At 42.1% G+C, this 27,351-nt stretch overlaps 1 protein-coding gene across 5 annotated transcripts in view; it reads right to left on the bottom strand.

Moving 5' to 3' along the window:
• Nucleotides 1–27,351, bottom strand: part of PPARGC1A (PPARG coactivator 1 alpha) — a 338,264-nt gene that overhangs the window by 49,073 nt on the left and 261,840 nt on the right. For 3 of the 5 annotated variants that reach the window (XR_014945485.1, XM_015862902.3, XM_085545632.1), the window contains exon 2: nucleotides 8,123–8,302. Coding sequence is in view for 3 of the 5 variants with exons in the window: in XM_015862902.3 (XP_015718388.1) it covers nucleotides 8,123–8,302 (180 nt within the window). In the remaining 2 variants the exon portion in view is untranslated. Of the gene's footprint in view, nucleotides 1–8,122; nucleotides 8,303–12,898; nucleotides 13,015–13,906; nucleotides 14,514–27,351 lie in introns of those variants that run through there. The other 2 variants (XM_015862903.3, XM_085545634.1) reach the window with 2 other exon arrangements.

Here is a 27,351-nt window from a genome sequence, read left to right as displayed (position 1 = left end):
ATCCAGTGATTGCTCACACTATAAAGAGCAAACTCTGAACACAGCCCTTCAGACTCATCATCACCACAAACTGCTCATTAATTCCTCAATCAGTACAAAGGAAGGCTGTTGTTCTGTGTTGTCAGAACTGAAATCCAGCCAAAGCCATCACCTATGTGTCCCTAAGGGGCTGCTTTCCACTGAGGCCTGAAGCCAGCCTTTATGGCTGAACATCCACGTACACTCAGATCGATCTCTGTGCTCATCAACACTGCAATTCATCACATGTAAACTTAGGCACATGCACCAGAGTTCCAAAATAAAAAACAGACACAGGAGAAAAAGGCCCAAAAAGCTGACAGGTGGTGACCTGCCAGAAAGGCTGCAAAGTTCTGGTGCATCTGGTTGTCAGCCACGGTACTGTAACAGGATCTACAGGTGGGTAAGGTCTCAGAGACACACACAGGCAGACACATGGTGTTCCTCCTTCTTCCTCTCACGTGGAAAAAAAACATTGCACAACTCAATACCAAAGCTTTGTCCTACAACTAATTTGCTCTATGCAATTTCCTCCCCCTGACCTACACACATACAATAGATTAGTAGCACTATGAAAAAGAATATCCTAAATAAAACTTCACTATGATTTTATCATTCTGTAACGGCATGGGCTTGAGTTAATGTTCAGTAGGACGGGGCAGCAGGAGAAGAGCATGCCAGGGTTAAGATGGAGCGTTCAGTAGCAATTAGCAATGATGCACGGTACAAAAATAGCAACAATTAAAAAAAAAAAAAAAAAAAAAAAAAAAAAAAAAAAGAGGTTACACTAGAAATAAAACCATTAAGGGAAATAAATTTACCGGTTTGGCCAATTAACATTTCTTAAAGAAAGGCAAACTTTCTGTTGTTGTTGTCAAGCAAACGGGGAAGCAGAAAAACGGAAAGCTCTACTGAAAATATTTACTTCACACTAGCAAAGACTCAGCGAGTGTTTTTCCAACAAAAGGCAGAGCCACCGTCCCACTTCTTTGTGACCCCCTCTGCAGTTTCAGGGAGAAAATATTTAGTTGAACATTATCGTAAGCCAGAATATGGCTCTATTTATGTGACAAGCTGACAACATACAATTTCATGCTTGTTGAACTGATCTGTGTTATATATTCACTGCGAATATTATGAAGCCTCACCATTATAAATATGAAACTGTATACACTTATTCAAAATAACTCCTGCAGTAGCAATTTATAGCTTGGTTGTTTGTGTGCATATGAAGTCCAAATGCTACCTTAAAAAGCTGCATCTCACTAAAACAGATGTGGAGTGTGACTGTGACCAAAGTGGATTTAAGATGACCTCTGTGAAAGGAGGTTATTACATTTTTGTCTGCATGGCAGCTGACACCAGTTTGTATTTAGATATGTAGCCAGTGGGAACACAGTGTAACACAGTGTCCTTAAGGGCTCGTTTTAACATGGGCCAAGACATTCGTCTAATGACCTAATTAGCTCACTACTGTTCTGCTGAGCACTCAGCCTCCCTCTGCAGAAAGGACAGGTACTGGGCTGAGTGCAGACAAGGCAGCATCTGAAGCTTCGGCTGCTGCAGGTGAATTCCTGGCAGAGCAGTGAAATAACTCCTTAATGGGACTGTGGAGAAGATCAGTTGCATTTTCTTGATCACATGCCTGGGGAATGGTCTTGGTGGCCTCATACATCAAACAATAAGCTCTCAAAGCAATTGTTTTCTTTGTTCATCTGGGAGTTCTTTCCTGCCTGAAGGTTTCAACCAATGTGTGAGGTTCTTGCACAAAAATACAGGCAAGTTTAGACAGTCTGTCGTTTGTCCAATCAGGGAAAAAAAAAAAAAAAAGAAAGAAAAAAGAAAAAAGAAAGGAAGAGCAGCACTCTCAATATAGGACATTTGCATAATTTTATTTTTTTTTTTCCAATTACATAGCAGCTGGATTGAGTGAAATAAACTCCATTTAATGCTTGAGCACTTTAAAATGTCAGCACAGCCAGCCACAGACTGCAGTTTACATACACCTTCCACATAGACATAATGCTATTGGACTGGGCTCCTATTTAGTATGGGCAGAAATCTGAGTCAGGCCAGAGGCATCTGCAAAGGTAACACATTCAAATGCTATGAAACTTGACACTGCTCTATTAAGGATATAAAAATTCTTGCTCTTTTGCCCAGCCTCTGATATTTTCTTCCCCTGAAATTGAGGGCCTTCCTCCTACTCTCAAAAACTGTTTTTATGATACATGTTACCTTTTTATTGTTCTTAGAAAGTTTCCTATCCCAATCTGCATCTTCAGCCTTTGATGTTTATTTTTGTTTTAAACCTACAATGTTGTCTGTTTCCCTATTAAACCTATCCTGTAACCACATACTGTACATTCATTTCTCTGGGACCTCGGTAGCTCTTATCTGTTTGCTTTTATGATCTCCTATGAAGTGCTAGGAATAGCAATTTGCAGTGCTGTTTGTAAAGCCATCTCAGTCTGAACTCCTTCCCTTTTTTTTCGTCATACAGCGATATTCTCAGCAGTGAAATCCCATTTGCCATAGGAGAATTTCATTAAAGAATGCACTTTAGAGGGACACAAGTTCCAAAGTATCCCGTATGTGCTTATCATGTAAAACATTTAATGTGCGTTAATCTGAACTTCAAAAAACGACTTACTGGAGCAGCAGCCTACATGTCGGTACATCCTGTATTACCTCCTGGTTCACTGACACGCTGCCCGCCCCACGTTACTGCCCAGAGCTATTTAGTTTCCTTTCTTCTAAGGCCACAGACACGCTGCTATGCTGTTCACACAATCTCAGTTCTTTTAAGCACTTTGATAAGCATTATTCTGCCATTACACCATCTATGCCATTAAACACAATGTTTAAGTTCTATGTTAAATCACAATCAGTTCCTATTAACTGTTCCAAGCTCCTCATTTTTATCAACAGTTACTTTATTAAATCCTTAATAATATAGATGGAATAGTTAGTTAATTTGTGTGTTGAGCCATGGATGTTAATTTGTAAACATAATAACATACTGCAATCATTTGCATAATAGCATTTTAATCTTTTTAGTAAAAGCTGTAATTCCCTACAAAGTACGCTGCAGAAGAAACTAAGTGACTATTGGTAATAATAAAAAAGGCCTTAAAATTCTGATCCTATTATAGTGTTGGAACATACCCAAACTGCTACCATAATCTCTGAAATGTTACTGTTCTCTGATTTAGGTGTCTGTGTCAAGAATAAAAATGAAGTATAACTGGTAGCAGTAGACTATTTCCTAAATGTAATTTAGTATTCACTAAGCACCAGCACTTTGCAAATAGCTCTGAGGCTTTCCTTCAAAGTTCAGAGCTCTAGTTATGCATATTGTGTGAGGTACACCATGCAGCTCACCTCCAGACTTTGTTGTGCTGAATAGATGGCTATGATAAATCATGCTGATTTGGCATTGAAGGGCATCAGCCATCAAGGATTTGACTACTATGTCTTTTTGTCCCCAGAGATTGTATCTCCTTGAACTGCCTGCCCTGGGCTACTAGTTCTGGAGAAAATTAAAAAGTGGAAAAATGCTAGGAGAGGCCAGTACAGAAAATCTATACAGGCTCAGTTCTCTGGAAACCCATTAACACCAGTCACAAGACTGGCAAAGAAAACATTGGTCGTTGTTTAAAAGTCAGGCCAAGTCATTTTACGCAAGATCTGGTAATTCATTAATCAATCTGGCTGCAAACCTTGAATGAATAACCTGAAATAGTAAAAGAGACTGGCAGCATCACAGAATGTAAGAGACTCTACAAGGCGAAACCATGCAATTACCCTGGTGACGTTTAGGGCTCCCCTCTACAATCCTCATCTTCCTGATGCAAAGCCTTCCAAATAAATAAGAAACCATTAATCCCTATGAATTTTCCCGCTGCTGGGACTAAGAGAGCATGAATCATTCTCTCCTCATATTCTCACTGCTTATAATGCAGCATTTTTGGCAGCCTAGAGTAAAATATAGTAGCCAATTCAGGCTTTCTGAAAACACAGCGCATTGCATGGCCCTGAAAAGTAACCTGGACTACACCTATGCAAAACAACTAAAAATAAAGTCATCAAATATGTTGAGCGCTTCTCTGGAGCACAGAATTACGCAAATAACAAATCCACAGACAGGCCGGCAACTCTGGTTTTCTGAAGTCTTCTGAAAGGCTAAAAGTGTGTTTTTTTCAAATACAAGAACAGCACAGCTACAGACATTTCACACGAGTTCATTATAGTTTAATAGGCCATTTTCTATCTATAGGCTGCATTTTCTCTTTACCTCGATTGAGCTATTTGTAAGTAATGCCAACAAAGAGATATATCCACTGCAGATACTTTATCTTTCCAAAACGCTAAGCGTGGGCCATAAATAATTTTAAATGTGACTAACCTTCTCTGATAGAATATGGTATATTTGAAGAAGCCTCAGGGGACAACAGTTTCTGTGACCAAAACTCTTCCCATTCACGTCACATCAAGTTGTAGAGCTCACATAGTGTTGGCTTGAACTTTTGATTTTCTAACATAAACTGAATTGATTTGCCACAAACACCATTTCTTAAGGGCTAGTTTTTCACAAAAACAAATAAAGGAGCAGTGAAACATCTATGCAACTGATCTTGGATGACTTGTTAATTATATAGTTCCACAAACTTGTGTCAGTAGAGAGTAGCCTCAGGGGAAACGAACCCCTTCATTCTGTACTTCCAGTACTCAGAACAAGAGTCAAACAAAACTATGTGAAAAACAGAAGTTACAAAGCTGTGAACAGAAAGAAATCAACTAATTCATAATATGTGTACATACAGACACAGGTAAGAACCAGTGTTTTGGGGCAAACAGGACAGGCTGGGTTCAGGATCCTGTGTGCTGCCATGTAAGCAGAATAATGCAGCAATGAGCGAGCCACTTCTGCAAGATACTGGTGTGCTCCAGTGCTGGAGTGAAGGCCAATATCTCACTGCACCTAAGCAGATGGGGGCGGGAACTTACACTCAACAGTTACATGCTATCTAGACTAATTGGAGCTTTATCTCGTTTGGCTCGTAGTTGCTACCATAACTATTAATAATTCCTTACAGTGCTATTGGAATTATCTAGGCTTGTGGGCGCTCAGTTCAAGCAAGCTTCTAGGAACATGAATTGTAGAATGCTTTAAAATTCACTTTGTAAAAGGTTTTTTGAACACAGGCCCTTACCCAAACAAAAGTGCGCTACATTCATAACTTAAAGGAGAGTGTGCTTCACTCAAGGTTAGGTTTTGCAATTAACACCGCACGGCTGGTTCAATTAACACTGTACCTGTGCTTCCCGATATTATTCACCATTCTACTTCTTTCCCTTCCAGTCCAAAGAGATTGCATTTCTATTTTCAAATGACTAGGCCTCATCTGGAAGCATAAGTTAAATAAAACTGATTACTCCCACAATGATATGAGAGTTTGGGGGGGGGGGGGGGGGGGGGGAGGGGTTAAGTTATTTATGATATTTTCTTTAGAAAGAAAAGCCAGTGTGGATCAATATGGAAAAACCCAGAGATTACCTAATGGGAAACTGCATAAAACTTCAGTCCACCGACTGAAAACAAATAGTTCCTTGCAGAGTATCTGAGATAACCTCTGGAGAAAGAACACATCTTTTCTGTTCTTGAGCACCCCCAGTTGTCACATTACAGAGCAGCAGAGAGAAGAAATAGTGCTATGTATCCAGCTACACAATGGAGACTGGGGACAGGGTTAATACATGGGAGGAGAAAATAACTGTTTAGTTCCCATCTTCCTGGGCCAGGCAACAAACAAATAGCAATACAACACAACAAAACTGAAAACTCTCGCCCTAGCACTGCAGTACTGCAAAAGACTATTAGAGAACAATTTGTCCTTACAGTATGTTCTGTCAGAGACCGTGAGGCATCCTATAACAGAAGTTTGTGGTGCTAGGAAAGCCAGAATTCACCAGTTAGGAAAGAAGTTTCATTTCCAAATCATTATTTCTGACCTACCAGTTGCTGCCTAGATGCATCCCCTCCATCTGCACGCCACTTCTTCACATTGGGGCTGCTCATCTTTAAGATGCAGCCAGACCAGTGAGGTTTCTGAAAAGACCAGTAACTCCTTGCCATCACATACCAATAAAGTTAGGTACCAGCCTGGATGTTTGTCTCACTGCCTGAAAGATGCTTTGATTTTCAGAACTGGAATTGTCTCAGGTAGGAAGAAATGATTACTATCCAAGTAATACAGGAGAACTGTCACTACAGTTTTATATGTGGTGGCTTTGGCCACCATTGCAGACAGTGCAGTGCAGCACACGATCAGCTAAAAGCCTGTGGTCATTTTCAGCATTTCTACTGTTAGTCTGTAAGCTTGAAGTTGGTACATGCTTTACTATATTACTTATCAGGAACTGAAATTTTGACAGTCTATCTTTCGCCAGTTCTTCCAAAAGAAAAATGCCTCTGCATTTGGCTTTTGATGAATGAGAAAAAAATACAAATCCTCGGTTACAACAAAAGCAAGCCCACTCAATGCAGTGCTAATTCTGATCTCAGCTGGAAGCGTGTCACCCATCCTGCCGTCAGCCTGCTACTGACCACCAAAAACTGATACACGTCGAACTGTTATTCATGCGGGGGTGCAACTGACATTCAAGAACAAGGCATCTTTTTGAGGTTTCACGTTATGTGGAATGTTATAAAAGATAATGAAGAGGGAGAGTCAAAGCGTTTTGTTGAATAAAATTATGTACAAACTATTTTGGTGTGAACTGTAGGAAGATTGAATACAGAGGGCCAGCTCCTATCATCAGTTACACTGATAAGTATAAATCCAGAGTAACCTTATCAGCACAAAGGAGATCACCATGGGTTTATAACTGTATACAAAAAAGAAGAATTCCATTCAGGACATCTTAGGCAAGCTATATTTTACCTTCAGAAGCATTTTACTACACTGTGGCAGTTAATCTTTTCCAGCTATTAAGCTGCAGAGTGATCAGTTGGGGCTTCCCCCAGCAAGTGGGGCCAGCTGGACTTCCTGGGTCAGCCAAGGGAGAGGCGGCCCCAGCCGCTTACTGCTGCATAAGGTCTTTCTGCCAGCTAATCAATTTATTGCCCGATTTCCCAGCCTGTGGACGATCTACTACATTTTCTATTATAGAGAGAAGGCTGCTATCGGGCCTGGGAGGAATGGCAGCCCCATCACTATGGAGTGGAGAATCATGATGGTTTGACACAATGAAAGAAAGAAGACTGGAGACAAAGAGACTGCAACCTCCTCCTGCACACCCTGAGCCCCAAGGCAATATTTAAAATGAACATTTAAATCTGTTCTTCAGCTTTAAGACTGCTTTCCACCAGGAGATCTACAAAACATCCCAAACCATCAGCAACTATCAGACCTCACTGCGTTGTCTGCCATATCTACCCTTTTCATTCATGCGCAAAATATCCCGCACCGCAATGCTACAAGTGGGAATTTCTGATGCAGTGAAGACTTTTAGGAATCACAGAATCATAGAAATGCTTGGGTTAGAAAGGACCTTAAAGATCACCTGGCTCCAACCACAGGCAGGGCTGCCACCCACCAGATCAAGCTGCCCAGGGCCCACCAAACCTGGCCTTTGGTAGATGGGGCATCCACACTTTCTCTGAGCAGCCTGTGCTAGTGCCCACAATAAGAAACAAGACACTGGCCCCAGCTCTCCACCAGCCAACAGCTTCCTGCACTCTGCTCCTTTACAGGGAGCGCAAGAGGAAAACAGCAAACAGGTTTCAACTTTTGTTTTTCCTCACCACAGTTGTGCAACTCCTCCTTGTTACGCCACGGTGCTGTGTACTTTATGCACTCTTCATCCGTTTCCTTTCAAAAATCAAAACTTCCATTTAATTCTTTTCAAGGTTGTTTCCCCCCCCCCTCCAGATCACAGGCCTGCTTTTGATCATGAGGATTAAAGGCACCAGGCGGAACCTGTAACGCACATCACCATGCTTGCTGTTTATTAATGAGGGAAATATAGTAAAACCACTGCCCACCATGTTGAAGAAAAAAAGAAAAAGCATGGATTCACTGGAATTGCCTTCCCTTACCTCAAAGATGTTGGCAGGCTCATTGCTGTACTGGTTGGAGATGACCTCAGACTGGTCACTGTACCACTTGAGCCCCCCCAGGAAGCTGTCTGCATCCAGGTCGTTCACGTCTAGTTCGGAGAGGTCAAGTTCTGGGAGGTCTGGGCAGAGAGGCTGGTCTTCGCCAACCAAGGCAGCACACTGCAGGAAACAGCAATGTAGAAACAGTTCCATTAATTGCCAGGAATCTATTAACTTTAATATCATGTGATAAGAATTAAGCCTCGATTAAGCTATAGCACAGGGTCACTAGAATTGTTTTCTGGAATTAAAAAACCACACTAACTATTAGATCTTTTTTAGCACTGGACAGGTATGCAAAGAGAAGGGGGAAATAGGAGGGCATAATCTGTAATAGGAAGGCATAAGCTGCCTTCTCTAACAGGAACAGTGAATTTCTTTCTCCCTGTAGCCTTCGACAACAGACAACAATAGCATCCAAAGGTTTATAAAATCCAACGGCAGAAGCCAAAGCGCGACCTTATTCTGCTGCTGCTTCAGAGCGAACCAGTGAAGGTAGAAGTTACAGATGAATACCTCTGGGCAAGGTCTTTCCTGCATTTCCTGATGCATTCAGGTTACGGAGGCACAGCCTGTTACAGTCTTCAGCCCTGGAGCTATCTCAAGCTGGAGATGCTCGTATTTTTGCTCTTCCAGATTCTTACCACGGTTCTCGAGGTGAGATATGATGGTAGTTGCCATATGGGCAGAACAAAGCATGGGGTAGGGATGCTGCCATGCCATTTCCTCCGTGTCTAAATGATGGGCAGCGCTCAGCTACCCAGCTACAAAGCAGGGGCCTGGTCACTGGATCGTGTTCTGAACACCCCTGTGCTCACCTCTGGGTGACAGGGGCAGTCAGGTCATTGCCCCAGGCCAGGACCTCCCATCCAGCCCCCAGATGTCCCTGATGGTGGTTGTGCTGAAGGACCTGAGGGCTTTTCTTTTTCCCTCCAGCAGCCCCACAGCAGTATGCTGCTGACTCAGCAACCCCCAATGGAGAAGGCCTGTGGAACACTTTGCTTTCTGTAGGGAACAAAATCTAATTGGCATGGAGCCTCTTCAGCAGGGCAACATGTTTTTGCCTCCATGACTTGCGAACAGAGCGGAGATAAATACAAATAAACCCAGAATAAGTATCCTTTTGTATGCTAGTATGAAGCTAGATAGAGTATTGACTGACCTACTAAGCAAGAAAAAAATTAATATCACACACCCACTTTAGCATAGCAATTGAAATGTTAGAGTATCCATCAAACCCAATCCTTAATTATGGAAAACACGTAGGAACAGCTTGGCAAACAGTGGAGCCCCATATGTCAATGCCGTTCGATGAAGCAATGCCTCCCGCACTGTACCATGTACCGTTGGAACCCACCCCCAGACTGCCACACTGACATGGAGATCCCACAAAACACCCCGCCACCCTTTACAGCTGACATGCACAATATGATAAAAAGCCATAAGGTCTACAGAGCCTGAACACTTCCACACCAAGCACTCCACAGAATCACAGAACCATGGGATGGTTTGGCTTGGAATAACAAACATTCAGTTCCAGTGCCATGCCATGGGCACAGTTGCCACCCACCCAGGCTGGCCAGGGTCCATCCAGCCTGGCCTTAAACACCTCTGGGGATGGGGCATCCACATCTCCTCTGGGCAGCCTGAAGAAAAATATTCTGAATAAAAAAATTTCTTCCCAATACCTAATCCAAATCTCCCCTCTTTTAGTTTGAATTTGTTCCCCCTTGTCCTGTCACTACCAGGACATGGCAAACAGTCACTCTCCCTCCTGTACGCAAGTTTCCTTTAAGCAATGGAGGGTCACAATGATGTCTTCCCAGAGCTTTCTCTTCCGCAGGCTGAACAAGCCCAACTCCCTCAACTTCTCTTCACAGGAGAGCTGCTCCAGCCCTTTGATCATCTTCATGCCTCCTCTGGATCCAGTCCAACAGCTCCACATCTTCCTTGCAGTGGGGGCCCAGCTCACAGAGTGCAAAGGGAGGCACTGAGCAAGCCCCGCCGGCCATCCCTCCTCTGTTCCGATCATATGCCTAGGTGCTTTGAATGATTTCCCAACTTGTATTTGGGTAGAAGTCAACACAGAAAGTGCCACTTTCCAAAGAGAGCAGTCTGAGTGCAATAACATCGTGCCCAGCGCTGGGAATTGCTCAGTATTCGTTACGCCTCTCTCCAAAGAACCGCCTTTCACAGCACGCGAGTGTGAGCTTCTGAAGGAGCATCTCAATGAGGTTTGGCCTCCAGGAGGATTGGCGGCTGGCAGCACATGGGCTGCATGCAGCAGTGCAGCCATGAGTAGGGCTCCTGTGCTGGCACACAGAGCCAGTGCAGCTGTGCAGGCTGTAATGCAGCAACCAACTTCCATGTGTAGCAAGACGCTGAGAGATAACCATGTAGCAGGCCAAGGGATGAAGAACAAGGAGGCTGTAAAACAAGGCACTGTAATAACACTTGCTTCTATTTCTGCTATTTAAGGGGCTGCAGAACGTCAAGAAGTCAAAATCTCACTTAGGTCACTTTAAATGCACACCTTATTATTATTAATAATATTATTATTACTGTTTCTCTTTTGGTCACAGAAGAGAACAAATTAAAAAGGACTTCCCTCTTCTTCAGTGCTAGCCATCATCTTCCAGCAGCGAGCTTATAACGCAGATAGGACCTTTCTGAAGCTTGGCCAAAATCTCCAGTTTCATTAAAGGATGATGCAGTTTTTGACTGAACAGGTAGATTCTCAGCATCACTCGCATTTGTGTTGTGGAGGGCAGGAGTTTGTAACTGATGCTGTAGACTTGTAAAGTATCCTGCTGATCTGTTTATGCTTTCATTTGTAAAAATAGCTTCACTCTGTGAACTACCCACTTAAACATGTTATTTCTCAGTTACATGTATTCTTAAGTTCCTACCACGGGCTTTTGGAGCAACATAAAACAACTGTATTAAAAAAAAATCTGCTCATCACAGCTTTCATTTGCCTATCATGACTGCAATGTCACTTAAAAATGCAATTGCTGAAATGAAGTATATATGCTCTTGCCAATGTTGACATGATAATAAAATCAATGTTTCTGAATATGACATTATGTTTCTAATCTGAGACACATTAGCAGCAAGTGTTCCTGTTATTAATTTATATTTGGCCTTTGGATGATGCCAGATTTAACGCTCCAAGTCCTAAAACTGTCCTTATCTGACATGCTGATATTTACTGTTTGCTATACATCTGTAACAGGTGCATCTGCATCGCCAGAACACAACCTACTGTATTCCCACTGTTACTGGATGCCAGAGGTATTCCGTAAGCACAGCCTTAATCTCAGAGTAACATTTAGGAGGATAAAGCAGTCACTAAACACAAAAGGCTAATTACTGTGCATTATTTCACCCCAACCGACTTTCTTTCCCCTCTTACTTCAGATGCAAACAATAAATTAGCTTAACTGCACTGATGATAATGAATCATTATAATTAAGTATAATTCTCCATTAACCTCTTGGAACAATTTTTTTTTTTTTTGTGCCTTTGAAGGTAAATAAAAAAAATTAAAAAAAAAAAAGAAGAAGAAAGAAAAAGAAGGAAAAAAAAAAAAAAGACTGGACTTATGCCATATTAATTACATTAATGAAAAAATAATCTCCGTTTTATTTTTAACAAGTTTTTCGAAGAGCCAAGGGGGTGAACCCAGGAAAAGAAGACAGAGTTGCTACAACGTGTGTCATGTGGGCTCTCTCTATCAATCCTTGAAACCTTACTGTACATCACCTTCATTAAACTGTGTAACACTGGGGACGCCGATCAGCTATGGCGATGCAGGCCTTTATTAAGCAGCGCGCCGTCCTGTCATTACGGGAGTGAGAATCTAATACATTTTAAGTTGACAGCAAACATTAATGATTCAAAAAATGAAGGCAGCCTCCGGTACCTGCCGCCTGCAATCTGTGAGACCGGTAAAGGTGATCCCCAGAGCCAGCACAGCAGGCAGCACTGCTCCGCTGCTCCAGGAAGTGCCGTGCAGGAGCACATTGCTAAAATCCTACCAACAGTTAACCCAGCACTGCATGATTAATATTAAGATCAAATCTTTTCTTTTTTTTTTTTTCTTTTTTTTTTTTTTTCTTTCCCCTCCGCACTATGAAGAAGTCATTGACATAAATTATCCATTCTGTTACTAGCTTGAAATAACTGCAGGAACTCTAGTGATTAAAATAAATCTTCAATATTTCCATATAAGCTGGTTCCTCAATCAGCTCCTTGCAGCACTAGGAATAATACATGATGGAAAAACGAAGCTCCGGCAGCTGAGACCCATGCTACAAGCCAGACAACAACCCACAGGATACTCCAGCTACTCAGAAACAATTAGGACTCTGGAGCCAGAAAGTCATCCACTTACAGCCCTGACTCATAATAGCTACAGGACATATGAATTATCCATATCTATTCCACTTCACCAAGAAATCAAAACAAGATAAGAGCAATTACAATATGCAAACAGAAATCAGTGGATACAATGGCAAGCTGCAAATATTTAAAACACGACAAAAAGACTTAAGGACCCGCCTGCACGCTCTGGCAGATAGGAAAAACACACAGGAGAACGCTGTCACATTTTTACTTCAGATGGGTATCTATCTGCCTGCCATGGACATCTTATTTAAAAGGCACCGCATGGAACCTGTTTCTCCCTCCCCTGTTGCCCAGGGGGAGCATTACCAGCACTTATCCACTCGCAGCGGCAGGTCGGCTCCTCCAGCAGCTCTGGGTTTTACGGGGTCCACACAAAGTTTGCCTCGCTTCCCAAGTTGCCCAAACTTCCAGGTAAGTCTCCGCTCTGCCCAACAAAACCGTGCAGAAATCCTCACACCTCACTTCATCCTCCAGAGATTACCAGGGAGCCGCTTGATTTTGGCTTTTTTTTTTTCCTCTTTTTTTTTCCCCCCCTTTATGAATTGTAGCCAGCAGAAGCTGTGGGTTTGATGTATTGCCGTCTATTTTTACACAAGCAGCAGCAGCAGCGGCAGCAGCAGCAGTTCACACAGTCCTGCATAAACTCTATTCTCACGGTTCATCCTGTTGTCTCTGCCGTACAGTGGGATTTAACCATTTGCTCGACTGCTTGTGCGGACTGAGCGCCCTGCCCTACAGGGCACAGCTACAGGGTGATTATTCCAACACCACGAGAAGCAGGAAAGCGGCTACTTCCAGAAATCCCTTTTAAAAGCATCTAAAGCAAAACACCAGGGTGTTCGTTCCCGTGTGGGGGTTTGAATCCTGCAGCTGATAAACAAGTAGGAAACCTTCAACAGAGCAGAGTGAAACAAGCAAGGAAAATAGGAAGCCACTGGTTAATTTTAACTACTACGTTTCCTTCTTTTTATTTTTTATTTTTTTGTTTCTTTTTGTGGAAAAAAAGAAACGTTAATCTTATTCTAAATAAACATGGCATTTTTCCAACCAGGCCACCGAATGCCACTGGAAAGACTTCAGACACTGATTCATATCAATATCTTAGAGCATAAATATTGCATATGACGGGGAAAGCGAGCCAGAGGCACATGAAAATAGTTTCCAACTGCAGGAGATACTGATGACAGGAGCTAAGCTTTGATTTGCTCAAGGCATCGCAGAGTAACCTTAAAATAGCAAACTTAGTGGAGTTCAGATAAGATCCAGACTTGTTTGCAAAGTGCGCCCGCAGCCCCTCTCCCGCACCCCGCTCACCTCGATGTCACTCCATACAGAGTCCTGGTTGCACATGTCCCACGCCATCCAGCTCCCGAACCACAGCGGTGCCGCTCGCGAGGCGCAATCCAGAGCCGGGCAGGGAGCACACACGCATGCAGCAACGAGACCCTTTCTGAGAGTGAACTGAAGGCACCTGTCTTACTACTGGTCCCCGTCACATGACAAAGCTATTAAAAAGTAGGCTGGGCTGTCACTCATCCAGCCTTCTTGTGCCGCCGCTCCAGCCGTGACGTCGCTCAGAGGCAGACCCAGGCTGAGCGAAGTAAATCTTTTTAAAAGCCACTCAGACCTTTGAGTCTCCAGCAGCACCACGCTGTGATTAAAATCACATTGCCATGCCACACCCCCGAGATCGGGCACTGCCTGCCACGCAACAGCTCCCATCCCTCACAGGCTGCCTTTTCTGAATGCTTTTTTTTTTCTTTTTTTTTTTTTCCCTTTTCTTTTTCTTTTTTTTTTTTTTTTCCTGCCAAAACAAACAACGGACAGAGCTGAGTTAACGCCGAAGAAGAAATGAGGTGACAGGAGCCGGGCTGCAGCACGTGTGCTCCGATCAGCCTCCAGCCCGGAGTGGCCGCGGCACGGCTCAGCCGGGAGAGGAACCCCCCGGAGTTCGGCCAAAGTTACAACGTGCTCTGACATTTTTACTCGGCTGGGGATTTTACACCTCACAAAGTTAATCTCTCATTGATAACTGCAAGCGGAGTCAGTTTTGCTATCAACAAACACGTTGGGGGGTGGGGGGGAAATAAATAAATAAATAAAATTCTACTTCCCAGGAATGGAGGGAGTATCCATCAAAGCCATTCCTGCAGTCATCTCACCTGCAGCAGTGAGGGAGCCTGATCTCGCACCCAGCTGCATGAGGCACTGCTCTGCTGCTCTTTAATCGGTTCAGCGTCTCAGTGCAGGAAGCCAGTGCTCCTGCATACAACTACCCCATCCTGCCCAGGACCGTATTGGCTCCTGCCTGCATTTCCCTACAAGCACTGTACGGTGGCCTGGGCCAAAGCCTTTTCTCATTGCAAGGAGAGGAGGAAAAAAAAAAAAAGTGAAAACCTGGACATGCAGGCACGCCATTAACAGCAGAGGTTCTGGGCTTAAGCCCTTCGCAGCTCACCTGCTGAGACAACAGAGGCTGCTGCAGGTGTGACTGGTTTATGGTGGCACTACTGCTGAACACATAACAAAGCCAAGGTACCAAACCTAACTGCAAAACGTTTCCCACAACAGGAAAAAAAACACCACCACACGAAGGCCTTGTCTGACCGGCCCCACCTGCCTCTGAGCTTTCTGAAGTTGTATTTTTTTTTAATTAGCTGGGTTCAAAAGTCTTGTACAAATGTAAGTGCTGGATCTGTCATGCTGGGCTACCAGTCAAAGTCACCAAACTATAATTGATCATCCGCCTTGTCATGAAATATTCATTTTCATTGTTATTTGCAAACTTGAGCATTCTAAAGGCTAAATGAATTCAATTATTATAGCAGGCTATGGTGATTTTGCTGAGAGAAAAAATAAATAAAAAGCAGCACAGCTCTTGAAATAGCCTTTTTCCTGCAGATATTAAAAACTTCAGAAATTGTTGTAAGTCTCAGATATATTCTCAGCTTATTTGTGTTCCCTTGTAATTCATTATTGCCAGTTCTGATAAAACGTACGGTTTTCCCTGCTTGTGCTTAAGTTGCAAATCACATCACACTGTCATATTTTCACCAAGCACAGATGACAAAAATGGCATTGTTTTTACTTTACTTAATTAAAAAAAGCCACAGCAAAATACTGAACGACAACAGAAAGCCTTTCCTACCAATGATTAAATTAACGGTACCGTTTCGCTCTCGCGACGAAAAAAACCTAATTTCCTTCCCAATTATATGCTGATTTAACGATAAAACTGCAGAAAATTATTAAGATCTGGGGCAAAGGTGAGTACCTCTACCCTCTGAACAGCCAGCTGTGAAATAACGTGGGCACCTGCCTGCCTCAAGTGCACTCAGTTCTTATTAATTATTATCTGTGGATCCATGGTCGGTGGAATATTCTCCTTCAATACCTACTTATAATTGTGTTCATTGACTGTGCCGAATCCATCATCTTTTTTTTTTTTTTTCTTTTTTTTTTTTCCCCCTGAAGTTTCATTCACACCTTTTATAGAAATGTATTTACACCGGAACATTTTATATTGCTGTTTTGGATATTTTGACCAGCTCATGTTGTTTCTATTTTCTACATTTCCACTTCACTGCTTTCCCTTCAAATTAGCAAGTTAACTGATAAATATAAACAGTAACCTTAGCGCCGCTCTCAGTGCACCACGTTGGGGACGGAGAGCTGTGTGGGTGCAGGGCGGGCACTGCGCAGTAACACTGCGTCTTCCAGAGCCGTCCTACAGCCACGGCCTGAACTTTGCTGGCAGTCCCAGTGCCACCTGGAAGGGATGCCAGGCACGACTCAAACCACAAAAGATCACAAGGTTTAAGCATGAGTTCTCATTGCTTGGGAGGAATTTGTTTATTTTTAACCAAACCGTCCAACTCGAGCCGTATTATAAATTTACTCCCTGGGACCTTTTTTGCATGTTATAATGTGTCTCTGTGCTATTTTGGAGCACACTACACCTAATAGGAAAAAAGAGAGGGGGGCAGTTGCAATGGGCTTATAGCTTGGAAGCCGCGCAGCCTCAGCACATGTAAATGAAGCCCATGAAATGCAGCCAGCATCCAAGCTGCCCTTCTCAAAAGAAACCTTGTCTTATGAAAAGTCCCAAGCAGCTTTAGCAATGCTCTTGCCCAGTGTTTTGGCAACACAAAAGAATTGCACAAACGTTTTTTCTGGGGCAGTATCTGAGTATGCACACACAATTTTGTTCCATAACAAACACACACGAAGAAAACCCAACTGTGGTTAGTAAAGTCTGTGGGTTCATTGGACCCAACCCGTCCCAACAGGCAAAACGTCTGTTGTCAGACACCCCTCAGTCATCACATTTCCCTCTTTTCAGGCTACTCCATACCAAGCCTCAGCAGTTCCCACATTTTGCCTCTTCTTCTTCAAGGGACAAAATTTAGACAGTCCTGGCAAGCCTGAAAACTGCATTTGAGCACAAATCCCAAATCCTGATGTATGCTTTAAAAGGATTGGAAGGTAGGGCTCTTGGCAACGGCAAGGAAGAAAACTCAAGGACCAAAGCCTCCAAGCCCTCCGTCTTGTTTCTTTTCCCAGGTTCAGTGCTCATTCAGCCTCTTTCTCCTATTCTTACACCCACTTTCACCCTCTTTATTTATTATTTTTGTCACTGTGGCCATTCGTTTTGCTTTGTTTTGTTTTTTAATTCCCTACACTTTGCATAGCTTGAAGAAGCTTGCAGCCCCCTGATTCTGAAATCCCAAACTGAGTTCTTCCATCATTGCACTGACTAGGTTTCTTCCTTTGCTTCCAGACCACAGTATTTGATGATTTTCAGCAAAGTTGGCTCCTTTTCCAGTAAAGTAAGGAAAATCAAACTTGAATTTAGAGAACTAGTGTTAGCATTCAGCAAGCAAAGGCAACCAGTCAAACCCCTTTCATTCGACCCTCTACTCTCGTGTCCTTACAACACAAGATAAGCCAATGGTGTATATAAAAGACCAAACTGCACTCCAAAGGAGTCTTAGCGTGAATGGTGTTCTATATAAAGTATATGTACCCTATTAATTTTTTATGAGAAATCTTCCTTCTGTGCATCTTTATTCTTATTTTTTCCACAGTCCTTCTGTATTTGTTTTCCACTCCGTTCTCTCTGTACCACTTCTATCCTATTTGTTTTTTGTTTTGTTTTGTTTTTTACTTCTCATCTTCTTTCCCTTGTTTATCCACATCCATCCTACCCAGAATATGTTCTTAGTAGCATAAACCAGCATAAAAACTCCTTGAACTTCTGGGTTCATTGGTGCAGTAAGTTTACAATAGAACAAAGCAACTTTGCTAAAGCAGTTAGCAACTGAGGTTTCTTTTTACAGAGGAACCACATTGGTGCTCTGCACCAGCTTTCAGAAAGGCTCCAGAGACCTGAGAAGAATGAATTGCGGCCAAGCTCTGGGTCAAGAGCTGCTGTTGGAGCAGCAGTACACTACAGAGTCCAAAATACCTTTCTCTGAACAGTAATGTGTTACCAGAATTATGTCAGTGGGGTGAATTTTGCCCCATCTGCTTCCACATACTGGAGGCTCAAATAAACAGTACTGAATGCCAATGGAAATTACTTGCTTGTTCCCATGTGAATGGACCTGACTGTGAATATTCACTATTCATGCAACTCAGCTGATTATCAGTGCTAACAAGATGGTGCACATACAGCTCTTTGCAACTCTGTGCTTGTTGTAAAACCTTCCAGGAGTGCCTAACTGAAGCAATAGCACATGTACTGACTGAAGGAGACCTTCTAAATCTCCTCATACCTCCCTGAGCATTTCCCTCTTCACAAGCATATTTCACTTCCACATTATTAAAACAAGAAAAGCAAAGCCACTCCAGCTGATTACATAAAAAATACATTTATCACTTGTTTCCCCCAACATTCGGAGCATATGTTCTCCAGGACCCACATTTTCTATGATTTGCAGGAAAACCCAGGTTGCCAGGCCTGTTAACAGCATCATGAACAATGTCTTTCACTCGGGTGTTACTGTTTCCCAGAGAGACTAATCTGTAAAAGAAAACCTACATTTTAATTTATTGCCCCTATAATTTTGAGAAACAGAGCCACAGAAATACATCAGTTTCCTGGGTACACTTCAGTGCAGTTGCAGGGCAGACACCCAGGCAAGCAAAGGATATGGATTCCTTTTCTGCAGCTCTGTGTGATCTGGCAGAGCTTCTGACTTGTGCAGGTAGGACCACATCAAAATCACAGACTGTTGCAGATCACTATCACCTCTCCTTTACTCACCTCACTGCTGAGACTTCCTTGAAACAGAAGAAATCATAAAAGTTCTCTTTTCCTCCCTTGCATTCAAGGACCCAAAGGCCTGGCTGCCTACCTGAGATGCTCACATAGCCCTTCTGGGGCCAGGTAGTCTCCAGCTCCAGCCACAAAGGGCACAGAAACTGGGAACGCTTAGAGTCACAGCTTAAATTTGTTAAGTCTCCATAAGGCCCTGGAAAGCCCCACCTGGATTCTTCTTGTTACCACTACTAACCATCCAACTAGCACCTCTTCCTTGGGGCATCTAAAGTATTGCCCTGAAGCTCTTGTTTCCCAACTTGTTCATCATTAAAAACAATTTAATTTTTAATGACTTTGGCTGAGGGGGATCTGTAGGATGATCTCAGGAGCAATCACCATGCATTCAATACCTGAGGGTGAACAAAAGATTCCCTTGAGCTATGTGCTGGGAGCCCAGGCTGTTCCAAAGATACCATCTTAACTGCTCTCTACAGTGACTTGATGAGACTTCATCCAGCTGTCAAACTTAGTCAGGGGCTGGCTGGGCCTTGTGGCTATTTAGCCATGGATCAGTCATGTCCCAGCTGAAAGGGAGCTGCCACATCCAACTGCAAGCATGCTCCCTGCCAGCTCTACTTCATGGTGTGCTTAAAGAAAAAAAAAAAAAAAAAAAAAAGAAGAAGAAGAAGAAAGGATTCACATACTTTCCTAACATCTCTGATCTGTTCTCTAAGATGGCTGGGAAAGTGACTGCAGTGGAGCACACGCCAGTCAGCAGCACAGCACTGGAGAGAACACTAACCTTTAAATACTCTGAAATCAAATCTTGTTTTACACAAAACTGCTATGGTAAAGTCGATGTGAATGAAGCACCTTTGAGTGAAGGAACAGAGGGAAAGGCAGTGGACAGTTTTAGTGCCTCCTAGCAATTTTTTTTAATAAACTAGAGATGACAGACAGCCTTACCAACACATCTCTCATCTTCAAATAAGACTTTCTTCAGACAGAGCTCAGTGGAACTGAGTCAGCCTTTTTTTCTTAGGCCTAGCTCTTGGCATTTTTCATATTAAAACAAAGTATAATGTGGAAATAATTCTGAACTGCACTCATCTGATCAGATTTTGGTAGCGCAGACTCACTCCGCTAAAATTTTAGGCAAACAAAATAAAATGAAGAACTGGAAAGGAAAAAAAAGAGAGAGAGAGAGAGAGAGAGAGAGAGAAAAGATCTCTGCTCAAAAGCCAAGTAACCCTTTCTCCTGATTATGTCGGGTGTGAAGAACGGAGAGCTGCTATGGAGATGCTGCAGGTGGGTACCAGAGGTTGGCACCTTTGGCGGTCCTGGGGCACAGCAGCTTCCTGCAGCCTCTGCACCCCATTCTCCCAAGTCAGCTGAGGACAGGCCAACAGGAGATGGGGTCACCTCACTGCAACAGCCAACGCTCCTGAAGGATCAGCTTCACTTGACCTCTTAACTAGTGGCTCCTGCCAGACAACGTTGAGCCTGGGAGTTATTTTTAGCCAGAACTCTTCATGAATTGCAGTTAACTCACAATATGCAAACTAGTGACTAGTGCTAGAGGAATCCCTATAGGTTTCATGGTTCCACTCTGTGCTCAAAAGTCCAATTATTCATTTTTCTTGGAGCTGCAATATTAATCTAAAAAAGTTGCACAAATGGCAAGAGATGTCATGCTGCCTCCATCCTTAATTCAGATAACTGAAATAAAGACAGATAAGCATTTAGCCCAGGGGTTATTAGCTGTACCAACTGCAGTTGTAAACTTTCTCAGGTTGACCCTCTGCCAGTGATGCCTCAGACATGAAATTTGTCAGTTCTTCCACCTTTGACTCAGGGCCAAACAAATCAGTAAAGAGACAGACTGAGAGACGTGCTAGCAGTAGGAAGGTTTGGTCTGAATTAGTATCTTAATTATTTTAATTTAACTATTTTATCCAAATCACTTTCCTGGCTACCTGTATAAGAAAACAGTAGAAGAGATGGGTTACAGTGGGTAGAACTGGTCACTTCTCCAAATCACTTGGAAGTGAACGTGAACTTTCAAATGGATTTAAGCAGGCTTTGAACCAGACCTCAGTACAGGAAATGGAACCAGGACAGTTCAAAGCAGAACTTCTCCACACATTTCCTCCATTTTATTCATTTTGATACTGCTCAGGCTTCTCCAGATTTTCCCTGTGAATGGAACAGGGATGAAGCTCTGATACTGCATCTGCTATCACCATTTTGGATATCCTTATTCCTGAGAAATTTAGTATTTGCCGAACATTGTTTGCCCTGGGGCACTGGTTCGTCTCTCACTACTACATAAATGGGTAGAAATGAAGACTCATACCTCTTCCCAAAAAAGCTCTACTTTCATTACCTCATGCCAATCAACAGATAAGGCAAGTTTGCCACTTTCATGTTTATCCACGATGGATTTCTACCATCATAAAATGCCCTGTCAATCTGATACAATTAAATGTCATTTGTAGCCTGTGCTCTATCAAACTCCACCTGCAGAAAGTCGAAGCAGGACAGCGTATTTAACAAAAAGCATTAAAGCAAAACTGAAAGCGCTCTCAGTAAAACAGAGACATCTATGGAGTGAGCCTTCTCCCTTTTGTCCATCACCAGCTCACCCATCTTCTCTGAGGAACAAAGAAGTAACCAAAAATAGGGAGCTGTCTGAAAGGAAGATTATTTTAATTTATATTTAGAGTTGCAAAGCAAAAAAAAAAACAAACAAAAACTCTGAAAATCCAGCAAACCAACACCAAAGAGCACTTCAACATCACATTATTGCCAATTTATTAAACCAAGACTGCATACAATGGAGAAATGACTGTGACACCTCCCCAGGGGTTTTCGTGAGGTAGACCTCCAGCTGTTTCATTCTCACATGCAGTCCTGCTTACAAAGACATGGAAAAATGTTTGTGCTTCAGTTCAGTGCAATTCAATATCACATTGTTTGCAGGTTTTCTTCAGGATAGGATAGGCATTTGCAAAGTAAGCTGCAGATATACACTTTGGGGAGACCAGGCTACCACTACATTAAAGTAGAGAGAGCAGTTGTTAATTTGTATGTTGTTAATTTGTATCCTGGACAATGCTATAAATCGAAGCCTTGCTGACAATTCCTGCCCAGTAAACATGTTCAATCTCATCTCCCGTAAAAAGGAGAGCAGGCGCTAAATAGCAACACATTTTGATTTTCATTTAGCCACTTTAATGATAGGTGATGTTAGTGGAAAAGATCATTTATCTTCAGATTTATTTTATATGAGATAAAAGGCCTTGCCAATTTTTTAAAATTCATTTACACAAGTGAATAAATCTTCCCAAACAATAAGTGGGAAAGTCATATTTCTTAAACTTTGCTAAAATCTGAAAATGCTGATCTGAGAGTGAAATAGACGGCACTGGCATTTTAATCAAGAACATAAAGGCTCCTCTTCTAAATAAAAGGCACGGCTTCACTTCAGAAAAAATTCTTCCAATTCAGAGAACCGTCTTTTTTTCTGCATTTTGTCAAGAACCTCTGACAAATCAGGAGAGACACGTGCAATTTTTATATCACCTTCATTTTTAGATCAGTCCCAATGTGAAGGCTACCTAAAAATAGACAGAACCTAACCTTTCAAATATCTATACTGCTGCATACCAGGAACGCAAGCTTTCAGTGCCTCTCATGGCTTTCAGAGCCTTGCGCTGTGCCTGTTTTCTCCTCAAGCACATTGCCCCATGCTACACAATTGTGACAAAGCATGAGAGGAGCTGCTGGTTGCACCACGCAGTACAGTGCACTGTGTGATAGGTGCTCATTCAGGACAAAGCAGCTCTCCCCTTTCAGAGTGCTCTTTGAGTTCACCGTAGATGCGGACAACACTGAGTCTCTCATGGGAGGATGTGAAAAGGAAGCTGCACGGCTGACCCAGGAGTTCTGCCCAGAGAAGCAAGTTGTCCATTTTGCAACTTACTCCCCCTAAAATACAATGGGGAACAATACGATCTTTTGTCTTATTGTTTGCTCCAGTGCCCACAGACACACTTCTAACCATTTAAAGATGAGGCTTTCCAGCAGTGCCAGAGCTCAGACTGACGGGTGTAGAGTTACAGCCCGGCGGAATACGTGGTAGCTATTTCTTTGCATTGCACTTTCTAAATTGTGATTCTGCTTGGCCTTAACAGCATAGGTCAAATTCATCCCAAGCACAATCCCAGCAACTCCAGGTCAGTGGTACCTGAAAAATCAATAGCATTTAAGTTGATGAAGTTGTAACAAGGGTGATTCTGGCCCAGGCCATAGAAACACTTACGTTTATGGCATGTATTCTTCACAGGGTACTATGCTTCAGTGAACACCTTTTCATGTTTGCTGCTGCTAAACACACTGCTTATCAGGTCCTGAAGCCACACCAGGAGTTGGTACAGGAGGAATCTGTACTAAACCAGGTTGTGGGCTGCCCTGGAGAATTTAGTGCCTGTGACTTTTGCTTACATGAAATAGAAAATCACCCTTGTACCTGCTGTTAGCCAGCTACTCCCAGCAGGAACAAGCTCGAAAGGACTTGCTCTTGTTTACTGTCATGCACCACTCTAACAGAGTCAAAAGTTTATCAATGCATTTTCCTCTGTCAAGAAATGAAAAAAATAAATAGCTTGCACTGATCAAACAATGAAACAAAGGAGCAACAGACTAAATGAGTTCTTTCAAAGAATTTTGGATGTCTTACCTGCTGATGGGGAAGCAAGAACAGCAAACAAAGGCATAGGAATAAAAACTATTCAATAAAATATCGATCTCATTATCACCACCTATTCAACTTAATTTTCTTGGCATCCGTATCCCTAATGCAGGTTCATGATAGATCGTACAATCACTTTTTAATTAAGCCCTACTGTGCTTTGTATTAAGAGCAAGGCAGTAGACATTATGGCACAATATATCTACCAAAATATTTAATGCTTATCCTTTTCATTTTGGTATTTAAAAGTTGTTCTCTTAGGAGGTGGTATCAGTATTTAACAACATTCTTGACAGCGTGTATAAAAAACAAAAAGCTTCATACTTAATCTAGCCATGTCAAAACTGAAACCCTTTAAAATAATTGCTTTCTGAATATATGGTATTTCCATTGAATTATTTTATTATTACCCAGCTTTCAACATCTTAAGATGCAAAACTTGTTCCATCTCTTACATACTGATGAGATACAAAGTAGCACACGACTGGAAAGCTGATGTTTGGCCAATACAGTCAATAGCATATGAAGCAGATGTTATCATGTTACAAGAGACATTTAACAAGAAGCCGCGGAAGACTGGAAGCTTCCTGGGGTGGCATCATTTTTTCCTCTTATTCCCCCACTTTTTTTTAGCTCTCTTTTGATACACTGCAGTTCTGCTGCTCGTGATGGGGTAGATCCTGTAAAAGAACAGCAGCTTTTCTTCCGGAACAGTACTGGCACTTTTCAGAGGGCAACATCCACTTCAATTACTAAAGTGTACCCACCTTCTTCTTCCAAGGAAGAAAAGTCTGTTGTTGCATATATAATGTGGTTTTAGTATTTAATGCCAGAAATGAATCAGTAAACACAGCTACATTATGGTATACTATTTCTTATTCTGTACCCATAGTAACCAAATTAATCTCAAGGCACTGCTGGCATTAATTCAATCTGAAACTCTTACTTTGGATTTCACATAGGTGCCTTCATCCTATTCTTCTTCTCAACTAATAAAATGTTAATATATGGCAATATATTTATTTCTGGTTCAGTTCAAGTTGAAGAGTGCAGTACTTTGCAGAAGCCTAATTAATATCAATCATATATTACAACAATGAGTGGTTTACTATATAAAAAAACGATGCTAATGCATGGGGATGAAATAAATAGATGACCCAAGAACTCCTGCCTATCTGTAATTTCTTTGTTTCTAGGGGTGACGGTGATGGCCGTTTCTTCTTCACCCTTCGATCTCCATATTAAAAAAAAATCTGTTATTAAAAAAGTAAATCTGTAATGTACAGACAGGAGCTTCACTAAATATCTCATGCTCCTGAAGAAACAAGAGGAAGGTGGCAGGAGATCCTGATGGTTCCATCTGTCTCACCATGAGATGGAAGAGAACCAGCAATACTCCAGGTCCTGTGGTGACCCAGCAGTGCTATCTTCAGCCTTCCACATCATATGGCTTTTGCACTGGAACTTATCAGCCTTCAGGCACCCCTAAATCTATTCACTAGTGAAAACATATCACCGCAGCTGAGGAATTTCATTTGAACTGCTCAGGTGACATAAGCAACTCAAAAGCCAAAGCACAGCCATCCTACTCCAGATCACAGCAAAGAATTTCTGAGACCCTGGGCACATTACTAACCCAAAGTCTCAAAATCTGCTGCACTCTCTACATTTAGGAAAGTTTCACAGCAAGTTTCAAGGGCAGTTTGCATTTCTTGGATGTTTTTTTTATGCAGCTGCTTGCAGCCCCATTGATTCTCAGGAGCACTAGTGTCACCGAGCATTTTGGTGCTTGCACAGTTCCCACCTTCAACAAATATCACCGAACCTTTGGTAATTGAGCAGTAACACACTTGGGGCTCCTTTTGTGCCCCTGGGCATTCATTCACACAGGGCTCCCACCAGCCTTGAGCAATGGCTGTATATTGCACCCGAGGGCACTGTACAGTCCTTCATTTTTAACAGCTGCTACTGAATAAGGATCCCTAGAATGGCTCAAACACAGACTACTTCAAATCTGGGTACTCTCAGACTTCTTCTTTGCTATTCCAAATTATGTGCATTGCCAGCTTCAAAAAAAAAAAACAGATGGAAAATACGTCCCTAAATGTGCACCCTTGTGATCATTCCAAAAGGAAAGCAGCACCACGAAGCTTAAAACGCTTGCTAGAAAAAGTCTTTTCCATATCATGCAAATAGCAGACAAAAATAACTGCTACGCAATTGATATACATACAAATATTGGTTATTTTAAACAGTAATTTGTTATTGAGGACATCTCACTGAAATATTATAATATTCAATTTCCTCTACATTTGCATGGAAAAGGAGCTGGATAGCACATGATCATTCATTTAACTATTACATAAATACGTCTATCATAAGATCACATGGCTTTCAAGCCAGAGTTCAAACACATGTTTAATGCATGAGAGTATGATGAAGAAACTCCTGAACTCACGGGTCTCGTAGCCCAATCTCAATCAGATACGGGCTGGGTGTAAATATGTACAGTATCATGTGCTTCCCAGTAGCACTGTGTCTCCAGGGAGCAGACTGACATCAGCCAAGGAGACAGGTGGTTCCCTTTCCAACCGAGGAAGGGGGAAAAAAAAGAAGGAGTTAAGACACTGTGTAAATATAGCAATATTTTTTGCTTGATGCTTTGCTATGATTTTCATCCCTTAATGAAACTTCAACGCATGAACAATTCTCATAACTTCTTTGCTACAAATCAGTGAGTGGATGTCACTAAGATATTTATATCCCTAAAGGAAGTAGTAAGTTTTACTGTTTACCAGCGTTCATTCAAAAGTACTGAAGTTTTTCACCTTTCAGTCTGTTATTGTGGAGTGCCAAGAAGCCAAAAAGAAGCCTGGTTTCCTTGCTTTAAATGTATCCCTTTCCTATAGCTGGTCACTGTTACTAATAAAGCCCATAGAAATGAAAAACAGCAGTCAATCACATGTGCAGAGCAGGTCACTACTGATTTTAGCTAGCTTGACTTTGTAAACTCTGAAAGTGTGAGATATATTACACCCTCCACAACCCACTGCCTCTTGATTCCAAATTTCACATTGCTGGTGCTCATATATATGCTAACTTGTGTATAAAATAACCCACTTCGGCTTTTCTTCCCTATCTTTCCTATCTGTACCCGGATGCTTTTCTTTTATTATTATTATTTTAAACGCAGTGACAGCCACTGCCTCTTAAACCATTTTCTTTTGTTTCATTTCCTTAGAAACACAAATCTTGTTCCTTGGCAGCAGTTGCTGTAAGTGCTGTACCACATGCCCAAACTAGTTCTCACTCACAGCTTTAATTCACAGTAAGTGGCACGAAAGGAGGTCAACACTTCTCAGAAACCACTTTCAGTTCTTTGCTGCTTCAGTATCTATTCTGTAAAGCCATCCTCCCTAACAGAAAGTTGTTTCTCATATTGCGTCCCTCGCTTTTTTATTATTGTCATTTTTATGGAATGAACTGCAGGATACACGATGGAATAAAAGGACATTATTCATGGAATCTCATTCCTTGTCACCCTTTTGTGAGACCCTAAAAAACATGTTGTAAAAGTACAAAAATGTTTTTTCCCAACAAAAACAAAATGCTCAATTGTTTCTTTTCTTCCATGCAAAAAAGCTTCCATATAAATGGCAGCTGGCAACTCAGTGTCAATCATTATGTCTTACTTTCAGTTCAATTCGCTCACTTATGGAGAGATTATGTTTCTACCCACCC

The sequence above is a fragment of the Coturnix japonica genome, chromosome 4 (genome assembly GCF_054131305.1).
Source record: "Coturnix japonica strain WE chromosome 4, WE-NBRP24, whole genome shotgun sequence".
Lineage (NCBI taxonomy): Eukaryota > Metazoa > Chordata > Aves > Galliformes > Phasianidae > Coturnix > Coturnix japonica.
The sequence above is the reverse complement of the archived record's forward strand: the minus strand, read 5'-3'. Positions and strand labels throughout refer to the sequence as shown.